An 11188-nucleotide genomic window follows, 5' to 3' on the forward strand; every position below is an offset into this window, starting at 1 on the left:
TCTAAACATCAGTGACCATTGAACATCCATAGAGCAATTTGAGAGAACAAATGCTAGCATTGTTAACTGTGGTATTTGTTGTAAATTGAAGAAATATAGCTGAAGGGAGGACTGCCTACACATGAGGGAGGATTGTATATGTGACTATAGCTGATTTTGGAAACACTGGCCATTCTACACTTTGATTTTCCCATCAATCATTAGAAGTCATACTGAGTGATCTAAAATGACTCAACTCTGATCTATCTCTGAGGAGTGGCCACTGGAGTTTAAGTGTGTAGTAGGCCAACTTGACTAATCTGGATAAAATGAATTCTTCCCAGTTTAATGCAGTATTTTAAATTGCATTGTGTCTTGATTATTGGACCCTGCCTGCTTAATCCGCAAAGAAGTGTCAGGTGTTTGTTATTCTCAAAGAGACAGTGCTATTGAGTCAGTCCCACCATTCATCAATTAATTTAAAAACTTTAGAACATATAGGTTTTGAAATTCATTTAAAAGTAATCCAACACACCTCTGAAAACACAAGAACAAGCCTCAACATTATCAACATTTAGTCAGACTTGTTTTCAACTTTTTCCTCTTAATTGAAATATTTTTAAGCAAATTCCAGGTATCATTTCACAAATTTATTCTTCAGGATGTATCCTAAAAATGAAACTCTTATTATGTAGGATGTCAGCAATTGTGTTACTTAGAACATTAAAATTTTTTCGTATCTAATGTTCACTTAGAGTCAATATTTTAGTTGTCACAAAAAGTATGTTTTTCTTGCCTAGAAGACATAGATTTTTCCCTTAGTAGTGTTAACGAGATGACATTCCAATCTATTGTCAAGTGCTCCATTGACACTATACCTTGTTGCTTTTGTAACCATTACTTAGTAGTGTGTTAACTTTTTCTTATAATTTCAACAAATTGTTCTTTAATTCTTACTGCTTTAAGTTGAATGCCAGTGTTAAGTCTGGCATTGGTAGATGTTCAATAAATCTGTCCCCTCCTGTACTCCATCCAGTAAGGTATGTCTACTACTGATAACAACTAGGAAGGTCTGGTTTTCCAAAGTGCAGTAATACAATCATAGCAGCGATTTATTGTGGGAAAATCTTACTTCATCTTGCTGCTGTCCTGTGACCTAAACATAAATGTGGGATGCCATCAAATATAATGGAGAAAGCAGTATTTTTCTGGTACGTCATAATATAATTTTTGAGTATCAGTATTGTCCACCAACACAGAATTCATTGAGAATCTCCTTGTACATTGTACTGTTATAAGCACTGGGACAGAACCGAAGCCAATAAATCTAACCCTGCAATTTTATGGGTTAGGAACTCAGTACCTAGGGCCACCAATTATGTGCAGAGAAAGTAGGATCAGAGTCTAATTGCTTTCTCTGCTTTGCAGTGCTCTTTTGCTATCCCACACCCCTTTGCTTTCAGATATTCATATATTCAATTAATATTCTTTATGTATGAGGTACTTCAGAAAGTTTATAGAAAATTGGAATTAAAGACAAGTGTGTTATGATATAGAAATGCTTTGAAATCTTTAATTTTTTTCATAAAATACAGTTTCCTTTTGATTTTTGGAGGGCTCTTATACTTTGTTCTTCATGTGGTTTGTGTGTGGATTTCAAGTCCTTCCATATGTTGTTCTATGAGTTTAAAACTTTGCCTGTATAAGAATATAAGTGTGTGTTAACTTGGGGTTCTCTTTTACCTTTTTTGTTTCAGATGCAGCAATTCTTAGGAAGACCCCTTGTGAAAGACTCCTTCTTCAGACCCATACTTACTGTTCCTCAAATGCCTGCTGTTTGCCCTGGAGTCATCGCGACAGCGGGCCAGCCTAGATCTCCTCTGGTAGTAATAGCCTTTCTTGGTGAAATAGATATTAGTTGTTTATCATTAAAGTGGGCTTCCTGAATGTCTTTTCTTCATTTGTTTTTGTGATAATCATGGTGATGATGATGGATTGATTGATTCCTGTGAGGCACTACACTAAGTAAGAGTATTGTATATTTTGTTTGTCTCTTCATGAACTGATGTTAGCTTACCTTTATACTTTAAGTGTGTTTGTGCCACGGAGTCCTTCATCACAGTTTTGCTTCTATAATAGGTAACTATCTAAGATAGTGTGTTTTTTTTTTAAAGATTTATTTATTTTATTACAAAGTCAGATATACAGAGAGGAGGAGAGACAGAGAGGAAGATCTTCCATCCGATGATTCACTCCCCAAGTGAGCTGCAACAGGCCGGTGCACGCTGATCCGAAGCCAGGAACCTGGAACCTCTTCCAGGTCTCCCACGCGGGTGCAGTGTCCCAATGCATTGGGCCGTCCTCGACCACTTTCCCAGGCCACAAGCAGGGAGCTGGATGGGAAGTGGAGCTGCCGGGATTAGAACCGGCGCCCATATGGGATCCCAGGGCGTTCAAGGCGAGGACTTTAGCCGCTAGGCCACGCTGCCGGGCCCAAGATAGTGTGATTTTTAATAAATAATTTATTTTCAGCATTTGTTGGAAAGTGAAAAAGTTCGACCACAAGAAACTCAGTCATAGCACAAAACCAAAGAAAAATTTTGTTTACAAACACGTATACATAAATACAAAGATCAATGCTTCAACTCTATCTAAATAGACCATATAGATAGCATCATATTGGAATATTTACCATAAAGTTGAAAATCTTCCTAGTTACAAATGACCAGATAAGATTTCTCCAAAGCTGAAAAGGAATAAGGAATAAAGATATTTTAAATGACTGGAGTTATTATTTGTAATCCTGACCAAGGTAATTTTTTTTTCAAGAGAGAATATTTTTCTGCAAGAATTATGTTAGTTATAATTAATGAAAAATTTTCTAACACATGTTTGCCTAAAAGTACATTCTAGGCAGTTCTTATTTAGTTTTGTTTGTTTGTTTTGAAGGAGAGCCAGGGAGAAAGGATTTTCCATCCACTGCTTCATTCCCCATAGGCCGGAGCTGAGCAGATCCAAGGCTTCTTCCCTGTCTCCTGTGTGGTTGCAGTGGCCCAAACACTTGAGCCATCCTTTGCTGCTTTCCTAGGTCATAAGCAGGGAGCTCTGTTAGAATTGAAACAGCCAGACTAGACCCAGTGCCTGTGTGGGGTGCTGGTGCTGGTGCTGCAAGGTAGAAGATTAGCCTGTTAAGCCACTGCACCAGCCACTATCTTATTTTTTTTTTTAAGTGTAATACCAATTTATTGCTAATTGGTACTTCTTGAAATTTATGGTCAAATGAATTCTACTTATTTTCTAGAAGCTACCCATCTACAAAAAAACTGTTTATAAATCTCAGTATGCTAAATAAGTAGCATTTCATATCACTAGATTATGATATTGCTCATCTAGCTTGATTACACAAAACTAAAATAAACCAAGATAAAATTGTATTGAAAAGATTAAAGTGCCTTATAATTTGAATATGATAACTGATAAAAAATTACAAGAAAAACTTAATGCTGGAGCAGATCCAGTTTCTTCTGGGCAGTGTTCTTGTCCTTCATAAACATTTTTTAATACATTAAAAACTCACCAAATTTTCTAAAACAGATTTTTTTAGCTAAACATATTTGATGGTTATTTCATGCTTAAGCATATATATCTACTTGTATTTGTGTGCTTCTCTGCAGTTACTAAAGCGAACTCAGCAAACACGTTAAAATAGTTGTAAATGTTAACATACATGTCAGTCAAATTATTGAGATGGAATGTAACTTCTAAATAATTAAGGCTGATGGGTTCTAACTGTGCTTCTTATAGATGACTGGCATAGCCTGGAGTATGCCAACACCTGTGGGAGAAAATGTACCTCCTGGTGCAAGTCCAGGAGGTGATCCTTCAATGATGAATTTGGAGAGGCTTACGGATAGGCTGAAAACTGCCTTTCCACAACAGACCAGGTACCACTGTTCACTGTGTAGTTATGAGTACATCTCACTGTCTGCAGCTACCATAGTTGTACTTATGCCAAGCACATAAAATCCTGCGGATTTCACAGCACATAAAATCCTGCGGATAATTCCATACCATTGCCCGAGTAAGTTAATGTATCATAGAAAATAATAAAATGATTTTTTAAGTACAACTAGTCATAAACATACTCAATTGTAAAGTTATTGGCTGCAATAATTACCTTAATAACCTAGTCCCATAACAAACTGTAGGTTGCTTGTGTACTGTATAAGCCCAAACACCATCAGTTTTCAGTTTCTTCAATTTTACTGAGGGTGCTTAAAACATCTTTGTTAGGGAACTTAGTTAAATGCAGGAAGAATGGTTTCGCAGTCTGACTTTAGCAGATTCCTCCTACACAAATAAAAAGTCTTTCAAAAAATTGCACTCTTACACCCAAAGAAACACTTCAGTTTCCAGTATTCTAATCCAAAGACCAAGATGTTTGTTTATTAAATATATATTCCATTATACTTCAGGATTAATTTCTGATTTTAAAATTTACAGTATAGTGAATATATAAAAATAAGACTTTAGCAATTATAAATAGATAAGCACTAATGATAAGATCATGGAGCAAGACAATTGTTTACAGTCGATGACACGACATTTCATTCGGGAAAGAAGAATATTTCATCCCTCCCCATCTTACCAAAAATATACATGCAGGCCTTAAATTAGTAAACCTTAAGAACTGGACAAGGGCATATATATTAACATAATGTAGGCTCTTTATCATGTAAATCCTGTATCTTTTTTTTTTTTTAAAGTCAGATATACAGAGAGGAGGAGAGACAGAGAGGAAGATCTTCCGTCCGATGATTCACTCCCCAAGTGAGCGCAACAGTGGGTGCTGTGCTGATCCGAAGCCAGGAACCTGGAACCTCTTCCGGGTCTCCCACACGGGTGCAGGGTCTCAAAGCTTTGGACCGTCCTCGACTACTTTCCCAGGCCACAAGCAGGGAGCTGGATGGGAAGTGGAGCTGCCGGGATTAGAGCCGGCGCCCAAATGGGATCCTGGAGAGTTGAAGGCGAGGACTTTAGCTGCTAGGCCACGCTACCTGGCCCAAATCCTGTATCTTTTAAGCTTTTTTCCTTTCCTGATTGAGTTTTATAAAAGTTAGACTATTAACACATATAGAAAAGATAAACCAAAAAGGAATATTTTAGTCCTGCATGAATAACCATCTGAGGAATAAAGGATTCTGTGTTTTAATATGTAGATTAATTATTTTTATAGTCAGCCCTTAAAAACAAGGAAATCTCCTTTTGGAAAGAAAGTACATAATAAGCTTTATCGCTCATGAACACATTAAGTATCAATACACACAATTGTGAGTTCTCATCTGCTTTAGGATAAGTGCAGGTGAATCTGTGTTTGTGTTTTAAAATGTTTATCTGAGAGGAACTGGGAACTAAATCCAGGGCTCCCATATAGAGGGTAGAAGCCCAGTTACTTGAACTGTCAATACTGTCTCCCAGGGTCAGCATTCAGGAAGATGGAGGTGGATAGCAGAGCCAGGAATCGGAGCCAGGTGCTCTGGCGTGGCGTGCATGCATCTTAATCACCGTGCTAACCGCCCTTCCATGCCACCATGCTTTCAGATCAAAGACGTAAGAGTCATGTCTGTAAACTCCACAATAATCATATAATATCTCATTTGGAAAGCACATACTCGAGGCAATAGGGAAAAATCACCACTACTCTTTATTCTCTTTCAGAAAAGACCTTGCAGACTTTTTACGAAAAGTGAAAGATGCTCATGGGAAGTCATTATCTGGGTTAACATTTGATGAAATTGTTTTTAAGATTTCACAATTCATTGACCCTAAAAGATCACAGGTAAAGACAAAAACATCAACAAAATAAAATAAAAAAACTATCTACTATTATATCTAATAGATATTTAATTATCTCCATAACAATTTCAGAAAATCAGTAACTTCCATTCTTAAGTTGCTAATTAATATTTAGTAACTTCAACTTGAGATTTGAAGCTAGAAATAATTTTGAAAGACCTATCACTTATCACTTATCACTTAATTATTGTTGAATAGAACAGATGAACTTGGAACTTACTCTAAGTTCTTTGAAGGTTTCCAGACATTGTTTCTAATTTTCTGGAAAGAGTTACTTTAATTAAAAGAACATTTGGTATGATTTTCGTCTTTATCTAATTCTAGTTGTATAAGTATTGCCAGCATTTTGTTTCAAGGTTTCTAGTGAATCTTATTACTTGACCTCTTACTAATTCTTGCTATATCCCATTCTGTGCTACTGTTTTAGAATAATTCTTTTTAAAAATACAGTTTTCTGTTTTTCAGAGTCAAGGAAAATCAGCATCAAACACTAGCTGTGTTTCGCCCAGTCATTCTCTATCACAGGCTAACACTGCCCAGGCCCCCAAATCACCCTGGAGACCCCTCAGTTCACAAGGTTCTGCCAAATGGGAAGGAGCCAATAATTTGGTAAGACTAGAAAAATTGAGCACACTCAAAAATTTTTGCAAAACAAACAAACTTAAGGTTGCATTTGTCTTCCCTAGGAGACAGAGGAAGAAGAAGAGGAACCTTGTGTGATCTGTCATGAGAATCTATCTCCAGAAAACCTTTCAGTTTTGCCTTGTGCTCACAAATTTCATTCTCAGGTGACTGCACCTGTACTCTGAATCAGCCAAGGAAGAATCAGGCACATGCACCTGTGTCCTCATCCACGGCCTTGTCATGTGTTCCACTAGAATAATTCTGTACTCTTGTGTACAACACAGAAACATTCCCAGCTCCCCTCTCAGCAGTATATAGCCATCAATTAGATTGTACTAGGCTCTCTCAAATTTCTATATAATATAAGAGAACAGTGGAAGGCAATTTAAGATTAAAATGGCACACAGTAGGCATGATTTCCTTGACTACAACTGGGAGAAATGTTGGTTGGTATGGCTTTTTACTTAGGAAGCAAGCAATGATATTATTTCAATGTGACATAATATGAATTTTGCATAGGATGATGCAAAATGATTACTCCATATTATTATGAAACAAGAGCAACCCTCAACAGACTTTTGTATTTTTTATAGGTTTGAGTTTTGATGCTGGATAAATAGGAGGCTGGTTTAGCTTTTGTGATTCTTGGTGTTTATTGTATACAGTAACTCCTGATGTTGCTGCTCTAACTATTGCTAAATGAGATACAATTTATGATATAAATTCTCTCTAGATATCTGCATCAGTCTATCTGTTGTAGAGATATCAACTGAGGAAAAAAGATAATTCCCAGGAAAATCTTCTCAGGAATGTGAACAGTGCTTATTCAAGCCTTATTTCTAAAACATTGAGTCAAAGATATAGCATATAGTACCTAGTACAGAATTCTATTTTACACATGGTCTGATATGAAGAGACATACAGAAAATAGCTAATCACACAATAGCTCCAGGATAGCTATTTAGCCATCTGAATTTCCCATTTTGAAGTTTTAAAAGTTTCAGCAATTTAGATATAAAGGTTTAACAAATTTCATGCAGTTTATTACCATTGCCTTTGAACAGCAAGCACATAATTCATTCAGGTTACCTTTTTAGAGTTGGTGAATCTTCCCTATATTACTTAATCATCTGTCTTCTGATCTGTCCCTATTATTCATACAGATAAAAATTATTTGTTCTTAGTATGCAATCTAATGGCTCAACAAATTGTTCATAGCTACCATATTCATTGAAGAAAACAGCCTTGCAGTATAGCCACCTTTAAGGATTTTTAGCTTTAGAACACTATAAGCCTTTATGCCATGTATTAGTATCTCTTATGTGTTTAATTATAACTGCTTCTGGATTGCAATGTATATTTTAATTTTTATATTATGACAAAGCAAAAACAGTATAACAAACCTCCTTAGTCTCCTTATCAGGAAGAACTGCTGTCCGTCCTATAAAAAAGGATTAAGGAAAGACTGTCAATAGAACTGGCTGGAAAATGCACTGCAGAGAGGGTGTTATGTTTGTAGAAGTTAGCTCAGCAGTTCACAGGGTGAGGCTTTAAGATCCCTTGCACAGCATAAGTCTAGTTGATGATCTTGGTACTCAGTGACAGCTGCCTCCTTTGGGCTAAATCTGGTGGACTGACATCAGTCTGTTTATTCCTTAGTGCATTAGACCGTGGTTGACGCAACGGGGGACGTGCCCAACCTGCAGACTCCGTGTTTTGCTGCCGGAAGAGTTCCCTGGTCACCCCAGCCGGCAGTTGCCCAAGATCTGATACAAAGCAGATGACTGTGCAGAGAAAGCTCAATGTTACTATTCCAAAATCTAGTTCTATGTGAATGGTGTGGAACAGTGTGCTGTTCAGTAACATACTAAAGATGTATGTTAATCTCATCAAAATGGCAGCCAAAAATGCCAGGACAAATCTTCAGGACTTGTAAACTGAAGTGAAGGATCTTAAAGATAAAATTTTAGTGATCACACATGCTATTGTCATAGTAAGCTTTTTCTTTTATTGTGAACACAATAGCATAGTATATTTCTTCATGACTTTTTTCCTTCTTTTTCTACTCAACGCTTACTTTACCTCAAGTAAAATACATCTTTGTTTCCTGAAATATAAAAAAAGTGGAGGAAAAGAGAAGTAGGAAAATTCTACTGATTTTATTGTTCTTTATAATTTTTAAAACCAGCTGTAACAAATACAGTTGTTGTTCCATGTCTCTTTTTCCCATTCTTTTCAAATCTATAATATGTATGGTCTGATGAGATTATAAACTACTTACAGCTAGAAGCCAGACCCTATTTCAGAGCTGGATCATAGTGGCTTATGAAAGACGATTCATAAAGTTAAAAAATTTGTGAGCCACTTGTGAAACTGTTGGTAGTTTGAATTCTACCACAGTGGGAGTATTTATACCATAGGGATTGCTAAATGAGATAAGCAAAGATTTATCTATTTGCCAGCACACACTGGAACATGTCTGATCTTCCTTCGTATTCTCAATGTCTTATACAACAGAAGCAAAATAAATATTCCCAGAATTAGAAATCAGGAAGTAGTTGAAGTATTATACATGGCTGGAATCATTTTAAAATGTCTATTAAGTTACTTGTTCAATTGATAATTAATAAGTTATAGTCTCTGTAAGTATCATCTAGGAGCTTAATATTTGTGTTTTGGAGAGATTATATTTTCCATTTTCAGAATATCTGGTTTCATGTCCTGGGCAGAGGGTAAGTGGGGGAAGCTTTGTATATTGCTTGTGATAACGTGATGCCCACTGAGTAAGTTGCAGATCCAAAACTTGTACCAGAAAACTTTTATTGTTAGAAGTTAAAAATATATTTTGAAAACAGTATTGTATAAATGTTGTATTGTACATGTGTTTAGTTTAAAAAATTTAAGAAGTCAGATGTACCTTGTGAAACAAAAGTTTCTTGGTTGAATTCAGTCTCAATTTCATTGTTTGGGAAAGAATAAACATTTTCTGACTTAGCAATTACTTTTCCTATGAATTTCAGTGTAAATGTATTTTGAAGTTTCTTGGAATCTCTATTTAAAACCTCTTTTTCCATAATTACATGCTGATTGTTTTCTTTCATAATGAAACTAGACTAGTAAGTTTAAGGAGAAACATCCTAAAAAGATAGCAGTTATCTGCACATGTAAAATGCCAGGAATTTCTCAGAATTCAAAGTTTTAATCATCATCTTGGCTGATATCTGGGAGGTATAATTCGTTAGTAAGTTACCTTGTCAAACAAATATTTCTTAGTTCAAGTTTACAACTGCAACTTCTTTTTCATGTCAAAACTAATAAAGGTAATAAAGGTTTTGGGCCAGTGCGTTGGCTGTTCTGGGTAATCCTGCACCTGAAAGTACTCATCCATATGGGCGCCAGTTCATATCCGGGCTGCTCCACTTCCCATCCAGCTTCCTGCTTATAGTCTGGGAAAGAGGTGGAGGACAGTTCAGAGCCTTAAGAATCTGCACCAACATGGAAGACCCAGAAAGGGCTCCTGGCTGCAGATCTCCGCTCAGCTGCAGTCATTGTGGCTATTTGGGGGTGAACCAGTGGATAGAGGATCTTTGTCTCTGTCTCTCCTTCTCTCTATGTATCTGCCTTTATAATAAAAATAAATTAAAATGTTTTTAAAAATTAAGGTTTCTTTATTGAACAACTATTTTATCTGTGTATTTTAGCTTCTGTATATCCTGAAACTACTTTAAATCTCTAATACAAATGTCTGTTTCTATTTTATTGTACACTTATTTTGAAAAATGTTCAATAATTATCCAAAAAGAAGTCAGACTTTAAAAAGTACCAAGAATCATGTTTTAGAGCCACAGAATTTAAGAGTGTATCAGGTTTCCAATAACTACCTAGTCTATCCTCTCAATATACACTTGTATTTTGGTTAATTTCATGACTAGATACTGGCTGAGTCAGTCCTATTACTTAGTGTAGTATACCCTAAACTCATACTTATGAAATATTTTTGGCACTGACATGCCATTCTTAGCTCCAAAGATGAAGTCAGAAAACTTACCATAACTCCTGGTATATAGTAAAAATTTAGGAGGACAGTAATAGTTCTGTAGGTACTGGTCTAGTTCTGTAGGTAATGTCTAGTTCTGTATGTATTCAGGTAATAGGACTGAATTTATTCTTTGAATGTGTGTTTTAATAATAAAGATAATTGTAGGTGTCAATCTACCTAAACTGGTGACACAATCCACAGCACTTAACCACTTTATCCTGAAGTCCAGGTAGGCCCTGCTTAATTGTCCTGAAGTATACTTTGCAACTGATGCTAAAGGAAATACAGCATGTTACTTTGTATTATCCACATGCATAACATTTTACAGCTTTTATTGAATGCCATTAAAGGTGCTTAGTACTTCATATGACCTACTACTAGCTTTGTATTTCACAGATGAAGCTGAAATTCAAGTAAGAGGTAAATAATTTCTTAAAAGTCATAGCTGGAACATGGCACTCTCAGATTTTTGTTTTTGTGTCTATTTAAATACTTCATTTTTACATTTACTAAATAGGATTTCTGTTTTACCTAAAAATTTTTAAAGATACAAGCCTATTTTCATTTACTTCTTTTCAGACTTAACCATTTTTGACATTTTGTCTTTTTTCCCCTCTTTAAAATGTATCGTTTTTCATGACACAGTCCCATAGCCTCAGGATTTTCCCTCCTACCCACACTATTTCTCCC

At 35.9% G+C, this 11188-nt stretch overlaps 1 protein-coding gene across 7 annotated transcripts in view; it reads left to right on the forward strand.

Annotated features, from left to right (window-relative positions):
• Positions 1 to 9194, forward strand: part of DZIP3 (DAZ interacting zinc finger protein 3) — a 71327-nt gene extending 62133 nt beyond the window's left edge. For all 7 annotated transcript variants that reach the window (XM_058661845.1, XM_058661846.1, XM_058661844.1 and 4 more), the window contains 6 exons: positions 1737 to 1862; positions 3784 to 3923; positions 5698 to 5818; positions 6301 to 6444; positions 6522 to 6623; positions 8119 to 9194. In XM_058661845.1, coding sequence (XP_058517828.1) covers positions 1737 to 1862; positions 3784 to 3923; positions 5698 to 5818; positions 6301 to 6444; positions 6522 to 6623; positions 8119 to 8229 — 744 coding nt within the window. In that variant the 3' untranslated portion in view covers positions 8230 to 9194. The remainder of the gene's footprint in view (positions 1 to 1736; positions 1863 to 3783; positions 3924 to 5697; positions 5819 to 6300; positions 6445 to 6521; positions 6624 to 8118) is intronic.
• The last annotated feature ends 1994 nt before the right edge of the window (positions 9195 to 11188 follow it).

This window comes from Ochotona princeps, chromosome 3 (genome assembly GCF_030435755.1).
Source record: "Ochotona princeps isolate mOchPri1 chromosome 3, mOchPri1.hap1, whole genome shotgun sequence".
In the NCBI taxonomy this organism is placed as follows: domain Eukaryota; kingdom Metazoa; phylum Chordata; class Mammalia; order Lagomorpha; family Ochotonidae; genus Ochotona; species Ochotona princeps.